The sequence below is a fragment of the Linepithema humile genome, chromosome 5, assembly GCF_040581485.1.
Source record: "Linepithema humile isolate Giens D197 chromosome 5, Lhum_UNIL_v1.0, whole genome shotgun sequence".
NCBI lineage: Eukaryota > Metazoa > Arthropoda > Insecta > Hymenoptera > Formicidae > Linepithema > Linepithema humile.
Window position 1 is genome coordinate 25,818,262 of NC_090132.1, and position 26,988 is coordinate 25,845,249.

Here is a 26,988-nt window from a genome sequence, read left to right on the forward strand (position 1 = left end):
AAATTAAGATTAAAAATTTTTACTTTCTTTTTTTGTCTATCATTATTTTTAGAAGACTCCGAAGATTCCACTAGAAGCTTCGAACTTGTTTATTTAGAACGATATTACTTGTAGAAAATTGTACTTTTTTTTATATTGTTGATTTATCGAGAACTGAGAAGAGTCGAGCGATGTCGAGTCGCCTTTTAAGATCGTATTTTACGGACCGAGTGGATTTACGGAATGCACGGGGGCACTGTTCGCAGGTATCACTCCAGCCAGTGCAGCATGGTGGACAATGGCCTCTCATCTGGCGGCGCAGGACTACATCGCGAGGCTAGGAGCGGCAGGACTTTCCGGATTTCCACCTGGTGCCGAGAGCCTTCTGCCATCCTACCCTCCTACCTCTCTACTTAATCCCCCGTCCCTCTCGTCCCACAAGTCTAGTAAGTGTAAGTAACAACAATCGACAATGCTGCATCGCGCGATACTTGAGAAACGCCCGTCTCCGTGCTAATCCTCGATCGCCGAGTCCTTTCGGAATAACAATGTCACTCGAAACACGTGCAGACGTATTTTTACTGTCCTCTCTTTTTAACGATAAACTTGGCAACGTATTCTGTAAGATAAATCTTCCGTTTTTTTTTTACCGTCTGTTTTCGCCGCGTTTCGTTTAAAACAGTTTTCTAAAAATTATCAAATTTGTATTTACAAAATTTTTCTGATCTACCGTTATAATTGTTTTGTAAGCCACATATTTTTATCATTTTATATATTTACGTTTGAAGTCGTAACACAATATTAAAGTTCGCTCTTTCCGCTCAAGTTTAAAGTTAAATGAGGTTACTCGTTAATGTGACAGGAATTTAAAACTCCTGTAAATTCAGAAACTTGTTTTCCCAACGATCGACAGTCGCGTCGGATTGAGAAGGACACGGGCTTTCTCGATAATTCAGATTTGGGAAAATTGAAGACGCGGGTTTATAATTATGTGCGTTTTTACGACCCGAACAGCTAAGTCAAGTAAAAGTCACAAGACGCCAGCTAGCAGTAGTAGTTCGACGACGCCGAGTATGACGAGCAGCCTGCCGGTGTCTACTCAGTCGCCGGTGACATCCTCTCATCACAGCACCCCGGTCAGCAGTGCGCCAAATTCGCAAACGAATGTCGTCAGGTAAGGCGTCATATTTATTTTGCACGCTCTAAATACACGCAAGGACACAGAACTTTCAAAGACCATTTTACTTAACTCTCCGTGAAATTGTATTTTCATGCTGTGTCCGTATCGCAACAGTTCTGCGAAGGAAGGAAGGTGAATACATCAATTCAATTACGCAATAGATTTTCTTTGCAGCTTTACGATATAATTTCTGATTAAAGAAAAACGTAGAGCCGGTTTCGATTTTTCAGTTAAAGTAGACGCGTGAATTTTATTATTTGATTTTCTCGATCATGCAATTTTTTTTTTTTGCTTTGAAATTTTCCTGCGAGAATATATAAGTGGTGTCACGGCGACGTCTTCTCTAGCGATCCCAGCAGTATATTGGGAGGTGTGCGTCTACCTCCCGACACGGAAATTATCAAGTACACGTCGAGTATAGTCGGTCCAAAGATTCCCGGGACGACGAACCGCGGCAGGAAAAAGACAATATCCTTGGACACTCCCAGCGTCAGTGTGCACGCGCCGCCCGTCCCAGCTCTTAGTGCGCATCAGACGAACACGACGTCATCGTCGTCGCTGATGATGGAGCCGAGGAAGTACAATCGCACGGGGGTACGTTCAGAGCCGTTTCACTTGCGTTTATCGTAATTTTGAAACCCAACCATAAAATCGAAGACTTAATACTCGTTATTTCTTATTTATATCATTGTTACTGTCAGAAATATTTAAAAAGCAACCAGAAAACTGACGCGCAATCACTGTTGTGATTAAATCTGTTTCTTTAAAGACTAATCACGCAAAAGCCAGTTGGTAGCATTAATTTTGCATCGGCTGTGAAACGTATTACATAATTAGCCGTGTTTGATCTTCCTTTAGACTGACTCGAGCGAGTACAGAGATTCAGTCGATCGAGTCGAAGTGATTAAGTTGCCGGCTCATTCGACCAACGGCTCCATTCTGTCGGCGCCGCCGGCGTATACCAGTAGCAGCAGCACCACCAGCAGCAACAGCAACAATAATACCAATGCCAACAACAACGTCAACGACTCAGACGCGCCCTTAAATCTCTCCTTGAAGCCTGCAACGACGAGCAATAGCTCGCCGATTTCCGGTAGTCAGCCGCTCAGTCAGCTCAGTAATTTAAGTCAATCGCTACTTGCCTCTGATCGAACGTGTAAGTATAACGCTATGCGGCACAATGCGACTTGCTCCCGATCGTTATCGCGTTGTAGTAGAAAGGCGCCGCGTGTTTTTACCGAGGAAGTTGTTTACCAAATGGGAAAAGTAGTTTAATAATATTTTTATCAACACAATTGCTTATTATTAAAATTTTGATATCTTTCAAAGTTTGTTTCTTAATAAATCAAAGTATCAAGATTCAATTTTCTTGAAGTAAACTAATAAGTGAAATAGATATTAAATTAATAGCGCGAGTTTTAATCATCACAGCTGAAACTGTAAAATTACTAATCGCTATTTATTATTGTGTAATTTTTTATCTACTCGGTTTTACAATCTGCCAAGACATTCGTTATAAACAGGAACTTATAAATGTAAGCGTAGGATTTTGGTTTTCACTGGAAAAGTTTGTATCTTCGAGCCAAGATTTTTTTTTAAAGATAAAATAAGTTGTCCTTATTTCGAAGAAAACTTTCCGCGCGAGGAAGATTCGATCCGATTAACAAAAACTTTATGGATTATCGCAGCGAGACGGAAGCCGGGACCCAAACCGAGAAGAGTGCCGCAGAATTCGGTGCCGGTGCCGGCGTCGCCTAGTCCCTCCTTGGCGCAGCTCTTCGCCGCCGCAGACTCGCCGCAGCGGCCGAGCAGCGGTAGCGAGGAAAGTGAGGGCGCGAGCACCGCCACTCATCACAAGGACGGCAGGCCGCGAAATCTCGGCCGCGGTGTATCGAAGCCTAAGAAAAACACGGTCGCCTCGCTGCTGGCTCAGAGCAGAGCCCTGGGAATTAAACCCAGCCCGACCTTGGATCCAAACGTGCCATTGTCTCACCAGCAAGTGTCGTTACTCAGGACGAACATACTGGCGGCCCAGATGCACGTTTCCGCTGCCGCCGGGCAAAATGACGATAAGAATCAGGTAAAAAAAAATTAGGTGATCGGGCGCAATTTGGAATTCCTTTATCGATATTTTTTATTTTTAATAAAATTACATAAAGTTACATTCAATAAAATATTCTTCTTCTCTTTTTTTTCTATTTCAACTTTTATGATTCTCTAATTTGCACATTCTTTTACAACTATCTTCTGTTAAAGTACTATCATTTGCTAAAGAAGATACAGAAGAAGAAGCAACCTCGACCAAATCGTGCTTCGTGGGCGAGGAATCACGTTCGTTTTTTCTTTTTTTTTAACTTATGATTTTGAACTAAAGTCATTCCCTCTATATAGAGATCTTTGCAGGAGAAGATGAAGAACAAATTATTGGAGGCGTCGGGGGAGGAGAGCAATATGGACGTGACCAGCGAGAGCGGCAGTAACACCGACGTGGTCACGGACACCGACGACGACAACGCGGAGGGCACACCAAGCGCGAAACGGAGGAAGCTCAGGCCCAGCGAAAGAGATCTCCAAATGCCGCTGGAGCGCGGCTGGAAGCGTGAAACGGTTATCAAGGGACTAGGAAAGACGGGAGTGATAAAAGGCGACGTGTCCTATTACAGCCCCTGCGGGAAAACTTTTAGAAGCAGTCCCGATCTAGTGAAGGTTGGTTGTAATATGTTAAAGCCAGTGACGGTTGGAGTACGTTATCAAAAATGATTCGCATAAAGTTCGCTGAAAGTTCGAGGTACTTTTGCCAAACTGTCGTTGCTTTCGTTATAGTCTTATCTTCGCTGCCGCGTTCTAAAGAAGAAGATGGCACAATTGTATTGAAATAGAAATGAAATTTGGTCAAATTATTTGACTTTTGATTGACAAATTTTTACTGTCTAATTTTAGTTTCTGGAGCATCAGAATCCCGCCGAGTTAACAACCGCCAATTTCTCGTTCTCTTCCCGTCCGTTGGTCGGAGAATTTCTTCAGCCAACAATGGGCTTGGCGGAAGCCGAATTCGTCAGACTCGGTGCCCAGGAAGTAGCGAGAAGATTGGAGGAACTCAGAGCGGCTGGCGGCTTGAGAGACGTACGGACAAATAATCAGTACGAGAGAGCAGACAAGCTAGCTTACGCGAAGAAGCTCGCGAAGGAAGAAGCACAACGACACAAAGAACAAGCTAGGTAAGGCGTTCAATTACTCGTACGCACTGATTTATATATATATATATATATATATATATATATATATATATATATATATATATATATATCGACATTTTCTAAATTAAAACTTCGAAATATGATATTTTTGACATACAATATATTAAAAAAATAAAGAAAACAACATTAGAAAAATTTACACCGCGTGTTTAAATTATTATTCAACGTTAACCGCTTTAAATAACTGCAGAAATAAGCATCGATAATGGTGAAGTAAATCATGAAGTTTATTGAAGTGCTAATCTCGTCGCCATGAGCGCAGTTATTTATTTGCTTGCCGCGGTAAAGTGGGTTTTATTACTTAATCCGGAGTCTCGCGTTTGCAACACGTCGACGTTTAATTAGCGCTCATTTATCTTTTCGCCGTAAGATTATTGCGTGCGCGTAACCGCAAATATTATCGAGCGAAAACCTGAAAGCGGACGTCGCGGGTTTACTATATTAATTCAAAACTCGGGCCCGCTCGTGCATTCGTAAAATTTATGGACGAGCGGTTGGCGCGGGCAGCGCAGCCCGTTGATTAACGATTTGTTCAAGCGTTTTTATCGTTTGGGAATGATGGGAACTTAATGATACCCTCATTGTAGGCTTATTAAGGAGCAGGAGAAGTCGGAGCGACAGGAAGCCGTGAGGCGGGAGCGGGAGATCAGGAATCAACAGCTGCTCGAGGTAAGTCGATGTCCACCACTGAGTTTCCTTCACGTTTGTCTCGATCTCGTTGTTTCATTCACACAAAAAACTGTTCTCTTATTCTATTTGGGATACCTACGTTTTTTTGTATTTTGTCCACCTGTCGTGCGTGTCGCATGCTCTCTGTGTGTGCCGTATTTATATATATACATATATATATACATATATATATTATCTCCGTATACATATATATACATCTGTCTATATATACATATTATACGACCTCTTTTTAATGAATATTCTTGTATAGAGAAACTCTCTTATATACTATACGTCCAACGACCCTCTTACAACCCCCAATGTCCCAGAACACACGAGACACCCATAGCCAACCAACAACCGCTAGCGATAGTGACAGGAGAACCCAGCATGTCCTCCCACCTACCCCCCCTTGTTTGATTTTCACCCCCTTTTTAATTTCACCAAATTATTATTAGCTCCGAGCGAAGTGTTTGATACAAATTATTGAACGTGACAATTTCGTTTTCAATTGTCGTTAAAATGAATGCAGCTGTCACAAAAAGAAATGGAATGAGATAAAAGATGAAAGAGCTAATTTCGGCAACCATTATTGTGTAATGAGGAATGAAAGTTTTATTCCTTTTGTCGTCGATTATTTCTTTTCGGCATACGCTGAAATATACAAGTCGAATTTTTCGTTATTTTTTCGAATTGGAACGTGAATAAATTAATATGGATGCCGGCATTGGTTTGAATTTCAAAATTCTTTGTGTGTGGTATTCGATATTTTATATATTGAGAGCTGTTTTGAAACAATTTTATATGTTTTCGAAATTGTTGATGTTTTTATGTATGTTATCAATACTGTTAATATATATTTTTTTCCCATCATTTTGTCCAGTTAATTGAATACTGAAGAAAAACAATTGTATTTTATTGAGAATTGTTTTTAACAGAAGAAATTTCATATAACGTACAAAAAGGCATTGTACATTGAAGAAAAGCATGGTGCAATGAAAAGAAAAACGGATTGTACCACCCAAATTCATCTCTTTGCCAAAATTACGATTTTGGTTGATATTCCAATTCTATTTCAGACATTACATTGACCGTAATTCTGATTAAAATCCACAATGCAAAATTTAATGGAAAAATTGAAGTCTAAAGGAATGCAAAAGAAATTTAAACAAAGCATCATTATCTTGCCCAGAAATATTTCCCTTGCAATACCACCAAATTCCATTAATTTTACGAAAAAAAAATTTAACTTTAATTTGCGTGATACAAAAAATGTATCTTGACATTAGAATGCTCGCTTGATGGGATCCGTTGTTTCGGAAATATTTCTGCGCGAGCAAAAATCTCGGCGAAGTAAAGGCGCGCGATTGTAGAAATTTCAAAAGTCCGTCCATTGTGATAGTCTTCCAAACCACCCTATCGGAATCCTTCACGCAAGCCAGATTACCACCTTGTCCCCCCTCAATCACTGTCACTCGTTCGTTCATCTATTTCTCCGCATTCACACACGCATTCCACATCCACACGCACTTGTACATCACTGGCCCGAACATACACACACAACCCGTGCAGTTTGAAGGAATAGAAGGAGACGTCAGACGACACAATAGTGTAGTAACTGTAGCTACACGTGGGCTCACATGTAGTGGAAAAACGCGAAATAGGGATGCCCAGATCGTATATAATCGATCCTAATTGATGTTTCTCCCAGGAGACGTAGACAAAATATGAGATAAATTAACGATGCGTATTGCATTTGGACGTATCAATTGAGATCGGCGTAATTTAGTAAAGTATCTATGTAATCGAAGGCATTATTATTTTGTTATGTGTGTCATTGTGTTGTTGTTATATTGTGTTCAACATTACGAGAAATAGTTGAAAAATTGTTTCGTATTATTTATTATGTTTATAATCATTTAATAAGTACGTCGCGTGATTTTTTTTTAATGGTAACAGCTTTTATGTGCTTTATAGTATCTGAAATTGGCTTTATCGGAATTATACGTATTTTAGTCTTTTTAAAGGCGATATGCGGAGTTCATAAAATCGTTATTATTAAAGCCATTAATGCGTAAAATAATAATGCGATACAAATAATGTAATAAGAGAATCAATTTGTCGATAATTGTACATTCTTATTTATAATTTATTCCGCAAATATTCGATGGCGATAAATTCTGAATGCGATACCGTCATCTCAGGAAGAAATATCCTTCTTCAAAATGATATATAGCGAGAGAAATATTTTACTGTCGCATAAAGAAGTTTTGCACATTGTATACCGTCGTGTGATTCACATGACGTTTATCACAACTCACACACACGAAATGACTGATAAAGTGACCCCCGCGTATCGCCCGAATTCAATTGCCGCCGATCGACCGCGAACGACCGGTCGCACGTGATCGCTGAACAATCACACCCTCCTCCCGATTAACGCGATCGATTATATATTGGGCATCCCTGAAACCAACACCAACGCAGGGTCGAAAGCGGCTCGCGTTCACGATCAAGCAGAAAATGAAGATCATCCAAGAGATCGAGCGCGGCAAGAGCAAGAGCGACGTGGCTCGCGAGCTGGGTCTGGCGAGCAGCACGGTCGCCACCATCTGGAAGAACCGCGAGAGCATCGCCGAGAGCTGGCGCAACCGGGACATGATGCAGCAGGCGGATCTCGAGGACGTGCCGTCGAAGAAGCCGCCGTCGATGTCCGCCCTCGCGTCGTGCGTGCCGACGACGGCGGCGCTCTGCACGCCGGCGGCGATGACGACCGCCACCACCACGATCGCGACGCCGCCGTTGGCCTCCGGCGTGGTCGTGGTGCCGCCGCAGGTGGTGCCACCGGTGCTGCCGCCGCCGCCCTATCCCACCCTGAACCTGCCGCCGGCGTCGGCGGGCCTGGCGCCGTCCTCCCAGCCGACGGCTGCGATCTCCTCCTCGTCGAACCACCACTCGTCAACCACTATGTCGACCGGCACGACGACCACGACTGTACCACTGGACAATACCCAGCAGGCTCAGACCCAGACGCAGAGTCAGGAACTTCTGGAGGTAAGATGTCGTATGGCGCATCCCGAAGTCCCTGGACCACCTCGTTCCCTCGATCTTGCTCACCTCTCTTTCTCTCTATTTCTCTTTCTCTCGTGCTCCATTGGCTCCCCCCACGTGATGTCTCGAAGCTCGATATCCCGACATATACGCCACTTGAACCCATCATCGATCACAATCATGTTCACTAATGAGTGTTGTCATATTGTCTTGTGAGTCGTTATTACTTCCGGATGTCCCCCCGTTCCTTTCGCTTTAATCTCTCCCGCATTCCGGACACGGTTTGTGAGAAGGGCAAAGAGATCCTCCGGAGGTAAGAGTTGCCGGAATTGTGAGTAATGCCGCTCGCGGTTCGCGATCCCCTTCGGGTGCAGTGAAACGATGTAAATGCTTGCAGACGCTCCCACGGACGAATGTTATTTTATTGTTTTGCATCAGTTTTTGTCACCTATTCCACGTTCTTTGCTTTGAAAAACGATACTTTTATTCAGATAACATCTCAGCAAATCATCTCAAAGTAAAAGAAATTAATTGGTTTGTTGATTTTTTTTTTTTTTTTTATTAGGATACATATATGAAGGGAAAGTAATTTGCGACGAGTCTCTTTTAATAAATCCTTTCGTATAAATTTTCGTGTAGATTTGGTTTTATTTTATGAATATAATCATTTATCTCAAGTTTTAAAGTTTTTCAAAAAATATATCGTTGGCGAGTAACATCATAGATATCACGTCATAAACATCTGAATATCGTAAGATCAAGAATTTAAAAAATTGCAAATCACATTTTGTGTCACGAAGCTTCACGTTTCCCCAAATCTCTCCAGTCTCATTTGTCGCGATTCTCCGCTCGGAAGTTTCGAGCGGATACGTTTTCCGATATGTTTTTTTTACACGTAGCGTTTCACGATTCCTCAAGCTCTCTCATTATAGCTCCCGAAACTTTTCAACGTGATAACGTGGTGACATCGAAGCGAAGAGACGAGTCGGTGACTGGCGTCATGAATTACCGGAGCCATCCCCGCCTGTTACCTTAAATCACGTAGTGACAGAACGGAAAAAAAACAGAACACATATACACACATACATGCATATAGATGCTCATTACCGTGCTTCTATAGGGGTTGAACATAATTAGCAGATGGCCGTATCTTCGTTTGGCCAGGCGGATTTCGAAATTCTATTTCTATTTGTCCGGATTCATGCGATCCACTTCTTTTGAAAATAAAATTTATTCAATCACTTTCACGATCATGAATCAATAAAACAATCGTGAGTTTTGATCGATCATGAACAATTTGCCTACGTAAAATTAATGTCGAATATTTAAAACAAGCGCTCGCATCGAGATTGCTACTTTAATAATGTGTTTGAGCTAATTTCAAATAAATGAATATAAAAATTAAATTTCCTGTGGATATAAAATTTTTAAATTTATCCGCGTGCGTTATCTCTTTTCCTCCAAGCTCTCGCTCTTTTATGTGTATTTATTCAATGAAATTTATTGGGATTTTAATTCGAAATCTAAATTCTGAATTAGCTAGTTTGTGATCTATCAACTTTCTGATAAAAAAAAATGTCTTGATCGAGAAATCCGAAATCCGCCGAAAAATTCTAGAGAAAAAGCACCAGTATTGATACTGAATTCTCGCTGGCCAGCGTGTTTTCCGAGATCGACGACGGAAAAACGCGATCCATTGAGAATCACAGGATCCATATACTAGATCGACAATGTAATTGAGGCACTTTAAGGCTGACGATATACGTAGGCACGATATATATATAATATGAGTCGACTGTCGCAATGCTATCCTGTGCCTAGCTTCTCCTGTCACTATACAAAATAACAGCTAGCTACATGATTATCCAGCATGCCATATATTTCTCGAACACCTGACTACGAGTATTCGAGAGTAATTCGCTCACACGAATATATATACAAAAGCTTTCCTTTACTTTTTTTTTTTTTTTTTTTTTTTTTTATTATACTACGGAAAGCGACACGTGATTTCGCGAGGATATGTGATACTTATTCGATCTCATTGTTACATATACTTTTATATATATATATACATATATAAATATATATATACACACATCACATGTATATTAATGTGTTATATTCACTTGTTACATTTTGTATATTTATAGGTAAAAACAACACAATTAATCTTGCCTTTTATCAGCTTTTATAAGCGATAGTACATATGTACCATCGATATAATATGTGCATACATAGGCGAATATTGCTTGGCTCTTTGCATGTCCGCTGAGATTTTTCACTTTTTCACGTGTTCTTCTATATCTCTTCGGTCTTTGTCCATCTTTTATAATGGTGTTGGTTTACATAACAGTTCAACGTTCTCTCGTTTATATCTTTCATAGTGACATTTCTCCTATTTATATAATAATTAAGTATTAATTATTTCAATTCGTGTTTTTTGCTGTCGAGTTCACTCTAAGATCTTTCACGAGCCAGTCGTTCTTCGTTATGCTTGGCTGCTGTCTCGGCGTATATTTACACGCCACTCTCTTGGTGGGGTTTTAATATTAAATCGCATGCCTTTGCTATTCTTTCTCTCTTTGTACGAGGATTTTTGCGAGGACCGATTGTGCTAATTTAATATGCAATGTTTACCGGTATGTAGAAACTGAGCGTGCGTTATCCCCCCTCCGTGGCTGTGACATTCAGGCGAGCCTAACGTATCCGATTATAAAGAGTCCACGAGAGCGCGATGATCGGATCGCCGAGTCGACGGGAATAAAAGTCAACTTTTTTGCGGGAATTTTCCAGAGCAGAGATTACGGATTTAGATTTTAGCATGAGCGTAGCCGGGAAAGGATGCAATTTGCAATTTCAGAAGCCCCAGTAATTGTATACTCTAATTTTGCAAAACCAATATATTGAGTGCAAGCTGATAAAAAAAAAAAAGTTTCTTCCTTAAATTTGTCAAAACTTTAATTTAATATGAAATTTAAAAAAAAAGATACAATCAATTGATCTCGTGAAATTTGCGTGAAGGAGAAAGGCGGCTTTAAATTCACAAATAGTACACCATTCAGATATAATTCATCTATATCCGGCAATTTCCGGCTACATCCCTGTACTTTAGAGTAGTGCTTATCCCCTGTCACTGATCTATGCTACTTAGATACCGCTTTCCACACGTAGCCTTCGGATCACAATCACACTACGAACGTCACGAAGTCAAAACGAGAGACCCGTAGATGCAAACTATCTCCCGCGAATGGAAAACTGGTCGAGCTAGCTATACGTTTGATTGCCCGTCGACGAGACTCTATTTCCATCTATGCAGACGTCCGACAATGAGAAACGCAAACAAAATCGGGAGAATAGAGCGGAAATCGAGGTGATCGCTTTGAAAGAAGTCAATCGCGCAAATTTTCTCGACACTTTATTAAAAAAAAAAAAAAAAAGAAAAGAAAAAAGAAAAATTGATTACGAGTAACAATGAAAGTTTCATCGATTCTGCGAGCGCGTCCAGAGACTTCTTCGACTGCAATGTTCTCTGCGACGTATTACTCGTAAAATTGGCAAATTATTTTATTGAAGCTTGAATTTCTGACAAATTGCGCATGTAGATTTCGTATGACAGTTTCCATGCAGATTTTGACGGGTGATGGTTGATAATTTTATGGAGAAAGAAATCTAACTATCTTATAACCGCTCGGCGTAATCAAACTGAGACGCGAGCTCTGCAATAAAATTGAATAGCCATCCCCTCGATTTGTCGCTGCGACAAGAGGTAACCGCAGACCCAATTAGCCAGTAAATTATCAATGCCGGGTAACGAGCGGAACGTCTCTCTTTCTCTTGTCGTAAATGTCGAGCGATCCCGCGCGAACGAGAACAAAATTGCCTAATCTCCTCTTGATAAACATGATTACGGATGCGAGTGATGTGTGTATGGCGTGTGTGCGCAGGCCCGGAAAAAACGGCACGAAGAGGTGGAGAAGATCCGACTGGAAGAACAACAAAGGAAGCAACAGGTAATTCAACAAATCGTTACTATGTTAATGCCTGTCCCGTTTTTTTTCCTCCTCTCGAGTCACTCCGCGAAATGTAATCCTCGTGTGAACGAATGATTGCGCTTCCAGTATTAAAGAACTTTTAATTTCTCAGGAACGAGAGCTGAAGAGGCAGCAGGCGGTCATGCTGAAGGAGCAGGTGAGTCCACGAGTTTAGAGCGAATTGTTCATCGCCAATCGTGCCGTCGCTGTAGAATTTAGTGTGTGTGTGTGTGCGTGAGCGTGTCTCTCGTAGATGTAGAAATGCTCTGTTTTACTTTTATCGCCTTCATTCGTCGTTTTCCCATGTATTTTTATGGCGCCGAGTGAGACGAAACTCTGAGCAAATGGATTTTCTATACTATCTTATATAGGGGTGGACGAATGAGCAGGAAGTGGGAGAGTTTTCGTCGAGGAATGCACAAAAGAAATACTTGAGATATCGCAGATATGTGAAATGGAATATTTCATACAACAGATTACAGATTTATCAATTGTCATCGACACTGTCTATCATAATTACAAATCTGACTATTCGCACTTTCAGAAATTTCTGTTTTTTTTTTGTCTGTAATAAAAACTTTGCGCGATTTGCATGTAGTTTTGCCGTAGAGACAATTGAAAATCTAATTAGAAATTTTTGCAAAGGCTTTACCTCTCATTATTTTTTTTTTTTTTTTTTAAGAAGAGAATCGTTGTAGCTCTTATTACTAGTGTTTTCAACACTTTAATTACTAGACTACATCGGAACAGTGTTAAACTGTAATCACACATATAACAGATGCACATTCTGCACATACGAGCGGTATTAGTGTATTGTACATGTCGATTCAGCAATTTAGTAACTTTATTCAGTTTACATTGCAGAATATTCACTTTGGAAGACCTAACATTGTATTTCAGATCTATGACTAGCTAATGTACAATCTAACTCATCTGTATTACCAATGTTCATCTCAACATGGAAAAGTAAAATTACTGATGCTGATTAATATATCATTTCCGGGGGAGTGTAATTCATCGCACATCATATGCGGGATGTCCAATCTTCATCATGAGGAATTTCAATCACGAATTATTTGATGAATTTGCAATCGATTTTTTTCTGGCCAGAAATTCAATGAGAATCTCTGATCATTAAAATGTATGCGTTGTAAATTACGGATGTTTGCTTTTTAAATAGCGAGCCTTTTAAAGAATTTCACTTTTTATTAGTTTTAAATAAACTTTGATAAAAACTTTTTATTGAAAGCTTACAACTGATACAGATATTCGATCATACTAGATGTAATGAATATTACATATAATTGAAAATTGTAAAGTTTTTACGAATAACGATCTTTTATTAAGTTTTTGCCAAGAGAAGGCGCTGTCCGATGAAGTGAGAAATTTGTCTATGAGAAAAATGTTGATGAAGATGAGACACTCCACTGTCACTTGACGCGCTCGCTTGAAATCGGAAAGAATCAATTCAACATAACATTGCCGCGCATTGTCCAACAATCTTGTCGCGAGACAATCGATCGATGCTGCCGATTTCGCGACACGATTTAACTTTGTGACAGATAAATAGCCGATCAGTAGAGAAACGTCTATACGTAGAGATAGCGGGGAAGATTGTTAGATTGAATGTAGCGGTTTGAGCACTAGTGGACTGTGGATGTGTTTTGTGCCGCAGATGTACATGCAGGAGCTCACCAAGCAGCGCGAGATGCTCTACACCGTCGAGCTGGTATGTCACATACCCAATCTAGCATCTAACAGAACGACATTAACGATTTAGTAACTGCTCTCACAACTAACTTACCACCGGCTCTGCGTTACATCGCAAACTGCGGCGTGCACTCGAAATACGGCTTATGCGTTACACCGCCTTCAGTTTTCGAGCGCATTATTATTTTTCAATTCAACACTCGAGATATCTAACAGATTTGTGTAACCGGCAGTACGGACGCGCGTATCGCGATTTTACATCCTTAACGCACATCACTGTTGTCTGTAACGCAATAAGTCGTCTTACTTAATCGACATCATATTACATTTGCTTCAGCTTCCACAATCATTCGACAATTCATAAGCTTAACATTCATATGTAAAGACACACGTTATTTAAGTTCAACGATAGGGATATCGATAATCTTCTCGCTGGTTTTTGGCATACGACAACATGCTTGATAGAATCCTTCCTTGAGGTTTTTTTTTTTTTTTTTTAAGAATTTTAAGATTTTAATTCGATTGAGGGAAGTGTTCGAGTAGTAGTTCGCGCGACGCTAGTTCTGGTTTGTTTAGAAGCTGCACGATTTCCTTCGCACTGTAAAAAAAAGCGGTTCCCGCGACGACGCGCTCTAAATTGCTCTTCTATGACTATCAGTGCATCCGTTTGACAGTACTGTTCGTAATGTGTAGTGCGTGGAAGAGTATTTGGGACGGTTGTAGAGTTTGCCCCGTTGCCCGTGCGTGCCACAAGTACAGAGTGGAAAATCATAAGGAGACTGCGCATAAAATCTAAGTATTTTTTTTCAAACGTGCAAATTAAAAATAGACGTTAAAAATAGGCGAGAAGAGTAAAATTTAACGATTTTGTGATACGTCAAATTTTTTTATCGAGTGTTTCGAAGTATTCATTATTCGACGAACAACAGCACTTTTAAAAAAGTATAAATTTCTTATAATTTTTCACTCCACACACTTTTTGCGCTTTTTTTGGCAACACACGACGGAGAGTCTACGTACACTACATTCGCCCTCTCCGCGATTTTGTTTTGACTCGGCACTGTCTGCATGAACGTGCCAGTTAGTTTCGCTACGAGTTGTTATAACGATCGACGATGATCGCAGGAGAGAGAAAGAAGGAGGCAACACATGGCTCTGGTGCGGGCGTTGGAGAACCGTCGGAAAATGGAAGAGAAAGAGAAGAAGCGCCTGGAGGCCAGAGCCGAGAGAATAGCGACGAAAGAGAAACGGGCGGAACAGAGAAGGGTCGAGATGGAGTTGATCGAGCAAATTCGCAAGCCTGTGGAGGATATGGAACTGACAGGTACGCGAGCAAAAAAAAAGAGTGATCGATACCGCGCGATGAGAGCATCGCCGCTGTTACACGGCGATCGTAAGTGCTAAGTTTGCTCGCGCATTTCCGACTAACGAGGGCGCGATTTTTCAGATCACAGACCACTGCCGGAAATCAAGAGATTACCTGGACTCAAACTATCCGGGCAAGCTTTCGCGGACATCGTCATGGTTTTCGAATTTCTGCACAATTTCGGGGAGACTTTGGGTTTCGGTGAGGAGATTTGATTTTAGCCGCGTCGAAATCTTCATTCATCGTTCGACTCAAGATTAATCGTCGTTATTTTTGTCCTCGCCAGATATGGAATCGCTGCCAAGCCTGAAGAGTCTTCAGCTCGCTCTCCTCAACGACGAGGAAGCCGAGGAGGAGATGTTGTCGGTAATGACGCATCTGTTGGTCTGCGCTATCGAGGATCCGGGGATTCCGCAACCGGCCAGGCACACCACAGGCTTAGGCCAAAGTTTGCGCCAGGCTGACATCACTCACGCCAACATTAGCGAAGTCCTGCGAATTTATCTGTACGCGAACGCGACCGGCGAAGTGAAGGCTCTCACGGGGGTGTGTCTTGAGCGTGAGCGTGACAAGAAGTTCGCCGATCATCATCAGAACGGCGGCGATTACGCTTCGACCTGCTCGGGAAAGAACGCGCAGTTCTACGAGCACTTGCACAACAACGAAACGTGGAAGATGTCGGAAAGATTACGGGACAAGCCTTTTTTGGCGTTGAACCCGACGCACAAGGCACAAATGCTCGCTTTCCTCTGCAACGAGCTGCTGCAAAATAAGGCTGTGATCAGACAGATAGAGGGTAGCCTCGAGACGGTAGCTCAGCTGAAGAAGGAGAGGTTCGTCTTGGATACCAAGATCAGAAAGTAAGTTCTAATGATAATGCACGAAGAAATAGTTAGTTAGAAGATAAGATTGCCGGTGGAAGTTGCTGCGAAGTCAGTCGTTTCCATTTTCAATTCGTAATACTGATTTCTATTGCTTAGCATTAAAATCTTATATTTTAAACATAGAAATAATTTCGAATGTTAAAATGTACATTTCCTTCATTTTTACGCCTTAGTATCTTATATCATGACATTTGGTAGGCTTAGAACTTTACTGCGATGCGTTGAAATCTTATATTTCAGAATTCTCGACCATTTGTCTCTTTTAATAATAACTCTTTATTGTTCTTGCACAGGCTTAGACAATTGCATAGTCGAAAAGTGCGGATGGAAGCTGTCGGCGTCATCGTGAACAAAATCGGTGACACGATTACTATCGAGAAAAAAGAAGGCGAAGAGGAAAGCAATACCACGTCTACTGCTGTAGGCACGACGCCTACGCCGGACGAGATTCATCACGAGGATGAAGTAGAAGACATGTCTGAGAATGAGAGCGAAGGCACTCAGCCGGAAGAGGTACTTCTTAGACCATTGACTTGTTGTTAAGTTGACGTGGAAGATAATTTGATATTATTCAAACGAAAATTTATACTTTTTTAGGAGGAGGACAAGAATTTGTCTGGCGAGGAATTGGGCAAAAAGTTGGACAAGCTGTTGAAGCAGTCGGAGGAGCAATTGCAAAAGTTGAATAGCTCCTCGAAACAGTTACGGGCGCACATCTTTGGCCAAGACAGATTTTGGAGGAGATATTGGGAATTAGCATGCGCTGGTGGCATCTTTGTGGAAGCTATGGAGAGTGCTGAACCAGAGATACTCGAACTCCAAGCCGACCTGGACGAAAAGTACAAAAATATGCCAATAGAGGAGAAATCTGAAGTGAAACAGGAGGGCGAAAGCAAGAAGAATTGCGAGAATCGCGAGAATGAAGCGCCGAACGAAGTGAAGGGTGAAAAGAAGCACAATTCGAGCGAGCAGAACGACGACGTGAAATGTCACGGGGACAAGGTGAAGTCCGAGGTGGAGGATGTTAATTGCAAGAAGGAGCCTGTACAAAACTGCGGCTCGGAGAATTCCGAGGGCACGAAGGAGCAAAAAAGGAGCAACGACGTCGACAGCACGATGACGGACGCGAAGACGAACGTCACGTCTGAAGAAATAAAGCAGGAGACGGAAGTGGTCGGTATGGACGTCGACGCGAAGACTGAGGACGTGAAGAAGGAAAACGAGGAAATGGACGAGGACGTGGCGAAGCCGCTGGTGAAGACGATGGAGGACAAGATCGTCGAGACGATCCCGAACGGCGACAAGTTCAACCACGTCAATAATCTGCACAACGGGAGGGAACTCAACGGCTCTTTCATTTCTAGTGAGTCTCTATAAATCCTTCGTCAGAACAGCCACTTCAATATTTTTGATTTATATTAGTCATGTCGATCATTTCAGACAGCAGCAATACGGAGCCCAATTGGTTCTCCATTTTGCCGCGTGAGACGTGCGACACTCCGGGGCCCAGCACGAAACAAATCTTCGGCATAGCCGAACCGACTGAGCTCAGAATCCCGATATTCCCGCCACCGGCTAGTCCGAGTTACGACAGATGCGACAGTCCAGCGCCTCTGATACTGACGCAGGATGAGGCGGTGCAGCTGGAATATTTGAAAGTGCACGGTCTACCACCACCCGGAGAGGCCAAACCGGTATCGAAAGGTGAGTTAATTTCGCAAACATTGAAGAACGTGTGGAGAGAAAAATTGGTGCGATCGAAAATATAACGTATGTTTGAAAATTGTTTGATCACGTGATTTTACAGATCTCAGGTACGGTTGGTGGAGAATAACGGACGTCGATACGTTCCAAGAACTCTTGGAACACTTACATTCTCGCGGCGTCCGTGAGAAAGAGTTAAAGCGCACAACGTGGGCGACAATGGAGTCCTTCCTGGCGGTAACCGGTAGAATTAATGTCGATCCCGGCAATATCATCGCCACAGAGCTCCAAGCGCAACCAGACGACGCTAACACGCCAATCCCGAAGCCCGACAATCCGAACATCTGGAGTGAGCAAGTAGCGCTGCGTGTAGACGCTCAGCTTTTGGAGCAGGTGGAAGCGCTCGAAGACAAAGTAGCTAACGCTAGCATGCAGGTCAAGGGCTGGAAGCTTCCTCCGCGAGCCGGCACCGAAGAAGCCGAGGAAATTGAAAAGCTGAACGAAATGGAGAAGATCAGCGCGGTCGAACAAGCACGGCAAAGGCTACTTTCCTTGGAGGCAGCTATAGAAAGGAGATACTTAAAACCACCTTTGGGCGTTTGGTAAGACATATCTCAATTCTTATGTCTATTTTACGCACATTTGACTAGTGACAGTTGCTTCCATATATTTTACAGGAAAATTGTTTAAAAACATTGACAAGCAAACTTTTTTTCAATCAAACAAAACTCAATGAATACATCTCTCGTTACCGTCATTAAAATCATCAATTAATATTTATATGAAATTTATCGAGCGAAAAAACGATTTCAAGCGATTGTCGTGTATAATTTCATAGCACGGGAGATCCCAACCTGGCAGCCCTCAAGGCGGAACAGGCGGCGGCAGCGGCTAACGCAAACTCGAATAACTCCGAGCAGAATAACCAGGCGCCCGCACCGCCGGAGGAAACGACACCGCGGGGTCTGAACACCTGGCGAGAGGCAACCGCGCGAGCGCACACATCGGCGCAACTCGCCATGGCGCTCTACATGCTCGAGGCCAGCATCGCTTGGGACAAGAGCATCATGAAGGCTGTGAGTCTAACAACAGCTAGAAACTCGGTCTGCGCCAAGCTGCGAAACCGCTGCGTCTCACTCAAAGCTACCAATCAGTACAAACAGCTATTGACTACTTCTCAGACCTCTGTGGGTATTCGCACTAACTTACTAACCGAAATCGTCCTTTGCTGCTCCCCTATTCCTTGTACACCTTTGTCCCCTCCCGTGTTTGGTTGGCTCACAGAGAAAGCGTGCGTCGCTTCGAACGGATATCGACAGGTGTCTGCTCGATCCGACGACCGAGCCTAAACGATATACTTCTCACGCGACGGTGCTCCTACAATACATCTGCTTCCAATGTTATCAAAACTTCTGATGTGTATTATCACGTGTGCGAAGAACAATGGCAATGAAATTTGCATACATCCGTTGAATTTCGCTCTGTTCGCGCGAGATACCTTGACGCGTTCACTTTATTTATCTTTGTTTTACGGATGCAGTCAATACAATTGCAATTAAACGCGCGTCTATTGACAAACGCTGTTCGTGAAATTCTCTTGAAAATTAGGAATGTTTGGGATATACAACATAGATGTGTATGAATTGCAAACCAAAACCAAGCCGAAACGCGCAAATTGCAAGATAAGCGTAACAATGTACATTCAATGGTGGTCAGAGTCTAACGTAACGGTTGCATGCAAAACTGCCGCTTAGTATTTATACGTTTTCTTATTTGTTAATGCCTTTCTTTAACATTTGCGTTTGCATCGCTTTAGCCTGCTTCTTTATATCATTTTTATAGCGTTTTTCAGAAAAATACCATCGTTATTCTTGTGATTATGATTCATTTGCAGTGATTTACATTTGTATTGTCGCACGATTTAAATTACATTCATCATGGCGTACAGTATATATGTCATATATTAATATTGTGATCGGAATTAAAAATACTTTGCTCTTTTTATTTCGAACACATAATTTTTCTTTCGCCGTGAATTTAATTTATGCTTATATGATAATTATTTTTATGTGCCATATTTAATCATGTCTTGCATTTTTTGGATACGTCATCCAATTAAATACAGATATTTGTCATTTGCTTTCGATTAAAATAATGCTTAAGTAACAATGTCTCGCTATCTTAGTCACAAGGTGGAAACAAACTGTTTTAAGTGAAGAGTTTATTTGGGTTACAGAATTGCCAGTTTTGTCATAGTGGGGACAACGAAGATAAGCTGCTGCTCTGTGATGGCTGTGATCGTGGCTACCATACTTACTGTTTCCGTCCAAAAATGGAAAACATTCCTGATGGTGACTGGTGAGTAGTATATTTTTGGCATACTGTATTTCTCGTCTAATTCCACTTTGCAACAAAGTGCTACAACTTTTCCCCACTGTTTCAGGTATTGTCACGAGTGTATGAACAAAGCAACAGGTGAACGCAATTGTTTAGTATGCGGGAAGAGGGCGGGTAAAAACTTGGTCCTATGCGAACTCTGTCCCAGAGCTTATCACACTGACTGCCATAATCCTGTCATGCCAAAAGTAAGTCAAGCTCAGATGTTCGTAACGCGTAGAAGCGTTCGCTGTCCGACAAAGTCGAACGTGCATCCAGAGACATATTCATTGTACACATTGCGCGCTTTGTTTTATAGATGCCGCGAGGAAAATGGTATTGCTCTAATTGCCACAGTAAACAACCAAAGAAGAGAAATAGTAGTCGAAGGAGTCATACCAAAGGGGGAGGCACCAGAGAAAGTGAAAGTTCTGATCATCCACCAGCTAGGTGATTACGTTAAAAACAAACAAACATTGTCAAGTCGCTGGCTTAATGACGTTTCATGCGAAGTACATTTGATAAAAGGCCATTGCTGAGAACGCATGGTTTGATAAATAACCAACGAACCGCAAATGGCGAACAAGTATTATTTCCGATTGAATAAAGCAATCTTAAAAACGAACAAGCTATCTGTATACACTGTACTCATGCGATTACCGATTCAATTCTCGGCCCGTGTCGCAATACCGCCGAGAACTTTTGTCGTCTCGAGGAACTTTTCCTTTCATACAGGGTGTTCCACGAGAAGCTAGATTGAATTTTGCTCGGTCTCTCTTTAAGAGTCGGTCGTCGCCCGACAGCCCTTTTGCAGCGACGCTCTCGGTTCTTTCTCTGTGGCTTGTCGCAGATTTCTCCGGGACACCCTGTACATTCATAATGCATCGTTGTTGCCTAGTGTACTTGCGATCGCCGACAGTGGGATGGGTATTTTCTCAGAAAAATTCGTCGTAACGGGGTAGAGCCGCCTTCGTATATGACGAGTCGGAAAAAAAACGAGAGAGCGAAGGAGGGCGAAATAAAAAAAAAATAAAAAAATAAAAAAAAATAATAGATAGAAACAGAAAAAGTAATAGAGAGCGAACGAGAGACAGAGAGTCAGAGAGAAACGCAAATGTTCCATCGAGAGCAACGTACCCGTCTCAGCCGGACACATGATTGAATCTTATGCGATTCGTCCTTGCGCATTCGTCCAGAGGCTTTTATGACGGGAAACCTCCTGCAGAACGGAAGCTAATCGTGCAAATAATTTCTCTGTTGTTTTGCGCCGCAGTCCAACGCCGTCAACGGCATCGAACACGCACGTAGAGGACGTCAGTTCGTCGGAACCGGCAACACCTACTGCCTCGCCACGGAAGGAGGGTAACAATCGGACGCTCACGAAGAAGCAACAACGAGAGCTGGCGCCTTGTAAGATACTCCTCGAACAGTTGGAGCAACAGGACGAGGCCTGGCCGTTCCTCCTGCCGGTGAACACCAAACAGTTCCCGACCTACAAGAAAATCATAAAAACCCCCATGGATCTCAGTACGATTAAGAAGAAGTTGCAGGACTCCGCGTAAGTTACTCAATACGCGCCAGCGATTAGTTAAGTGAACGTACTATCTTTAACTGCCTTTCCTCTAAAAAAAATAAAAATAAAAATAAAAATAAACAATCTCTCCTGGTCTTTAAGACAGACCTAGTAGACCTAACAGACCGTTCGCACACAAAAAAAAAAAAAAAAAAAAAAAAAAAACAAACCCTTTAACCGATCGTCAACCTTGGTCGGCATCGGAAGGCTGAAGTTTTTCACAACGAGTGCTTCTCGATGCAGGTACAAGTCTCGCGATGAGTTTTGCGCCGATGTCAGGCAGATGTTCATCAACTGCGAGGTATTCAACGAGGACGACAGTCCTGTGGGCAAGGCCGGCCATGGGATGCGCAGTTTCTTCGAAATGCGCTGGACCGAGATCACCGGCGCACCGCCCCCGCACCCGCAAACGCATAGCTGAGGCTCGGTACGTTCGCGCAACACCTGCAACAGCTTCGCCCACTTCTACTACTAGGATAACTTTGCACCGCGTCGCTGCGACAAGCCGACAGTTGTCGAGAGGGGACTGATCCACCCTTGCATTCACACTTTCGAGCATTAGTCGACCTCGTTTTAGCGGCCGATCGAGAACTTTTCCATTGTAAGAAATAATCGTTGCGAACGCGGGTACACTCGCCTACCGTATCATTCATTCTTCATCGTTGTCGCCGTGCATGGGCGCATCTTTCCCGCGTTTCGTAAGATGCTCCATATATATATATATATATACTCGGGTACGCATTGTGTGACACGAGTGTATCTCGTACTTTTAGTCTCCTATCAGCACCCACGGCGTGGTCAAACTTATTCATTGTAAAGTATTACACCGAGACACCGTTCACGGCCGATCGGATACTCGGCTTCGGTTTTAACGAGAATCTTTGCGAGAAGGCTTCGCAGTGTTTGATCTTCGGTCTCTGCGGTAACGAGAGCTTCTCGACGTCGACGTGATTAATCAGATAAGAGACATGCGTTGTTTCGATTCCCGCCGATTGGGGTGAAGCAATGCGAGTGGTCATTGTACTTACCGATAAACAAGTGAATATTTGCCTAAGCGATTAAAGTGTAATTTGCGATTGTATTATACAGGCTTAATGCCGACGCGTCGTCGGCGAAAGAAATATTTTGCAAAGTAATTAATGTGAAAAAAAGAGAGAAGTTATATATATATACATAAATATATATATATATATAAATATATAAATATGAATATAGTGTACATGTATTGTACACGTCACACATACATACACTCATACATACACCTTTGCCCACGGATGAGCACGATAAGGGTATTATTCGCTGTAGAAGTAGAATAGACAAAACGATGGACGAAGTTAATGTTTGAATTGAAGAAAGGATCTTAACACCGTTTCGTATAATCATTTTCAGTCCTTACATTTGCTTTTAGCATTGGATTTCGTTAATTCGCGAGTATACGAAGAAAAAGGGCACACGAAGTACGCAGAGCGAAATTCGTAATACGACAAAGAGGAAGCAGATATTCCTATTTTCACATATCGATATTTTAGAACAAGAATATACGTCTGACCGCTATATAGATTCGCGAATGTGGCAAATTAATAGATATAGCCTGTCGCGATCATGATTTCTTTTTTCAAGTGAGGAAATTTACGCGATTCTTTTAACGTAACCGGCGATTATTATTTATAAACACGTGTCGAGCCTTGCATATTCTGCATATTAATTATACGTTTAAAAAGATGTTATCGTTCGTAGAGAAATGTCAAGTCTTTAGAATTCTCCGCCTGCTTGATTTTACGCATCGCAATGCAAGAAAATGTCGTTCCGAATAGTATTTTCACACATTGTGTATACAAATTCGAAATTATTCACTGCCGTTAAAGAGATTCGTAAGAGTTGCATCGCATTGAGATCAACAGCCCAAGATACTTATTTAAATATAGAAGAGATTATTAATTAATCATCCGTGAATGACAGCGATTCTTCTGGTTTCATCATTTTTCGTTTATCAAATGTCGCAGAAGTTCCGAATCGACACACACACATACGAAATTAGACGTTCAGGGATGAACATTGCGAGAAACTGTGTTGTCTATTTGTCAAATTAATTCTCACGTCTGATAATGCACTTAACATAAAACGCGCCATTCGCATATAACGCAAGTAAAAAGTGCATTGTACGGACGTCTTTGAGGAAATAAACTCTTTTCAACAGCAACAGATGCGATTGTATATTTTGGTTTGTCATAGAAAATCACTACATTCGTATTCGTCATGGTGTGTAGTATTATTACAATGTAAGCACTATCGCAATTTTAGGCGCGCCGAGTTTAACGACAGAATCTTGCATTCTCTCCCATTAGCGCAGAGTTTTCTAAGAAATAACGATCGTCAACGTATGTTAGGATCGAGATTTTTCAAACGATATATTGTCATCGTAGAATAAACGCGAAGAGATAATACATTGCGATGCGAGTATGTCGGATTGTAGCAAGTTTCTTCGATTATAATAAGCCGTGATACCTTTGTAAGTGTGACCATTTTACGCGAGACGGTGTGAACGATGTAACGGGAGCGTTACTGCTCCTGCTCTTGTTTTGTATGTAATTGATGTACATTATTCCTCGTAATAGCGAATAGTTGATAATAATGAGAGAGAGAGAGAGAGAAAGAAAGAGAGAGAAAGAGAGCGAAAGAAAGAGAGCCGAAGGAAGAGAAAGTTCAGCCGTAGCGTGACGTGCTAAATGATTACGGTTTAAAGAAGTAAAGAGAAACATTCGCGTAGTGTGTACAAGTATTAGTTAGAGTATAAATGCCAGCGGAGGAGCTATTACGAAATAAAGATAATTAATATCGTTCAAGATGCGACTGAAACGCAGCGACGCTGTCACGAATCGTCGCGACGTTGTAATTTAGGAAACGAACAGACGGTAAGATCGCTAACGAGACTGCGCGATTATACTGTGACTTTTGTGACGTTTTAAAATGCGTTCGAGTATCGGCACACACATAGTCTGTTAGTTTCATCCTAAAAAAACTTGTTGACATATTGTAGTTTGGCAAAAGTTATAAAAAAAAAAAAATACATAAGCGACTTTATGAGTTTAAGAATCTATAAATTTAATATTAGCGGTTATCCATATTCATGTACGATGTGTAGCATCAAAAATTCTGCCGGTGTTATCACCGTTGAAAGATTCGTCGTAGCGTCTTAATTTGCGGAAGTTGTGACAAGCTTCCAAAGTTCCACGCTTGTTTTTTTAATTTTTATTTTTCTCTGTATTTATAATCCACGTAGAAGGAGAAGATAATCGTTAAATTCCATCGAGGATATGACGACAGCCGACTGCAAATCTCTTCGCGTATACATATATAACTGATGTAAAGTAGGAAAGCGCAGATTGTGGGGCATTTTGTCGATCTTACCGATTGTTCTTAGAGAGACACGCCGTGCCGCTTGGAGCACCGCGCCTCGCACCGTCATACAGTAGCCGATGCGTTTAGACATCTCATACATTCAAACGACAAACAACCGACACAACAATAAAAACAAATAATTTTTTAAAATTTAATTATTATTTAAATAGTACAGTTACATTGTTAGTACGAATAACGACGCTTTTTATACGAATTTTAGTTTTTAAACGTCGATCTTACGATATATATAGTATATATATAAATATAAATATATATATATAGTATATAATGATAATGAGAGACAATGTAATAGTAATAATAAATGATATTGATTGACGGAGCAGATAAAAAAGAAACGAAGGAGGTGCATGGAAGGAGAGAAAGAAAACGAACGAGAATGAAAGGAAATGAGAAAAAGGCAAATGCATGCATGCGAATGAAAGTATGAGAGAGAGAGAGAGAGAGAGAGAGAGAGAGAAAGAAAGAGAGCGAGAGAGAGCGAGAGAGAGAGAGAGGTTTAAGTTAGATGATTGTTTGTCTATAGTATATACAAAGGCATACGTTAGGTAGCCTCGATGCTATTTAAACAGACTTAATTAATGTATTGCAAATGAATTAATAAAGTGTAAGCGAAGCGTGTATCTATATAGTATGATTTTTTCTTTTAATAACAAAAAGTTTTGACGAACAATTGAAATCTCCTAACACTTAAATCATATCTAAATAATATATAAAAGTACTGCATACACTGATTGTGAATGATATATTGAAATAGTTTTATAAACTTTAATTACTAAAATAATTTTGCAAATTTTCCAAGTATATTTTTATTTTTGTTTTTAATTTTATCAAAAATTAGCCACACATGTTTTTCATTGAAAAAACTTTTTTTATTTTAGTCATTAAATTGACTAATTATTTATGCATGCATATAATAGTATTCTAACTTATCTTTTTCATCTTTTTGCATTTTAAAGGTAAGTTTTTAATAGATAAAAATATTACAAATTAAAATAAAGAAATATTTTTGCGGAATAAAATATCCGAAAGTTAATCCCGACAATTGATTAAAAACGTGATTTATTAATCTGTAATTACTTATAAAATTAATACAATAATTAATTACAATTTTTATTTGGAAAATACATTTAATAGATTACAAAAAAAGAAACAATTATCAAATATAATTTATAATTAAAAATATTTTTATTGGATTTTCAAAATTGTTACGTAATAATTTTTTTTTTTTTATCGGCGCTGGTGACGTCGAAACTTTGAGCATTTCGCGAATTTACGATGCCCGAAAGGAAACGTGAGATGGGCTAGGACAAACTCGAGAATTTGACTGAGTAACTCGTTTATTCCGAACTAAGATACAGAGAGAACCTAGGTGCAATCGAGACCAGTCGATTTTCACTCGAAGCGATTTCATTAGAGAGGAGCATACAATAGCCGATGAGAGTCGGTATTATGATAGTGCACGAGGTAATGTAAACAGGTATGAACGAATATAAGAAATGTAGCAAACACATCTTCTGGCGATCACTTCGTAGAGAGAGAGTACGTTAAACTTCGTCTCGAGATAATTTGATGATTAATTAATTAAATGATTTTTATTTAGATTTTATATTTTATAATTTTGGATTTTATATTTTAGTTATCCATTCTGGTGTTGTTTTTCGCAGCATTAAAGTTTCCCAATCTTTACAAACCTCTGTATAATTAGATGAATTTTTGATGAATTTTAAAATAGAATACAGATCTAATTTTGTTTCTTGTATGGGCGTGCTAGTGACAGCCCATCGTTTA

At 41.0% G+C, this 26,988-nt stretch overlaps 1 protein-coding gene across 20 annotated transcripts in view; it reads left to right on the plus strand.

Moving 5' to 3' along the window:
* The window catches only part of tou (toutatis), a 144,884-nt gene extending 119,060 nt beyond the window's left edge, over positions 1-25,824 (plus strand). For 6 of the 20 annotated variants that reach the window (XM_067355133.1, XM_067355134.1, XM_067355135.1 and 3 more), the window contains 27 exons: positions 246-431; positions 994-1,153; positions 1,274-1,291; positions 1,507-1,753; positions 2,018-2,315; positions 2,848-3,239; positions 3,416-3,490; positions 3,563-3,865; positions 4,100-4,377; positions 5,004-5,085; positions 7,573-8,139; positions 12,081-12,146; positions 12,280-12,324; positions 13,843-13,896; positions 15,003-15,201; positions 15,325-15,444; positions 15,530-16,103; positions 16,421-16,640; positions 16,725-17,490; positions 17,550-17,831; positions 17,935-18,433; positions 18,670-19,018; positions 20,068-20,189; positions 20,275-20,416; positions 20,527-20,657; positions 21,481-21,765; positions 22,024-25,824. In XM_067355133.1, coding sequence (XP_067211234.1) covers positions 246-431; positions 994-1,153; positions 1,274-1,291; positions 1,507-1,753; positions 2,018-2,315; positions 2,848-3,239; positions 3,416-3,490; positions 3,563-3,865; positions 4,100-4,377; positions 5,004-5,085; positions 7,573-8,139; positions 12,081-12,146; positions 12,280-12,324; positions 13,843-13,896; positions 15,003-15,201; positions 15,325-15,444; positions 15,530-16,103; positions 16,421-16,640; positions 16,725-17,490; positions 17,550-17,831; positions 17,935-18,433; positions 18,670-19,018; positions 20,068-20,189; positions 20,275-20,416; positions 20,527-20,657; positions 21,481-21,765; positions 22,024-22,201 — 6,638 coding nt within the window. In that variant the 3' untranslated portion in view covers positions 22,202-25,824. Of the gene's footprint in view, positions 1-245; positions 432-993; positions 1,154-1,273; positions 1,292-1,506; positions 1,754-2,017; positions 2,316-2,847; positions 3,240-3,415; positions 3,491-3,550; positions 3,866-4,099; positions 4,378-5,003; positions 5,086-7,572; positions 8,140-12,080; positions 12,147-12,279; positions 12,325-13,842; positions 13,897-15,002; positions 15,202-15,324; positions 15,445-15,529; positions 16,104-16,420; positions 16,641-16,724; positions 17,491-17,549; positions 17,832-17,934; positions 18,434-18,669; positions 19,019-20,067; positions 20,190-20,274; positions 20,417-20,526; positions 20,658-21,480; positions 21,766-22,023 lie in introns of all 20 variants that reach the window. The other 14 variants (XM_067355145.1, XM_067355139.1, XM_067355140.1 and 11 more) reach the window with 14 other exon arrangements.
* The last annotated feature ends 1,164 nt before the right edge of the window (positions 25,825-26,988 follow it).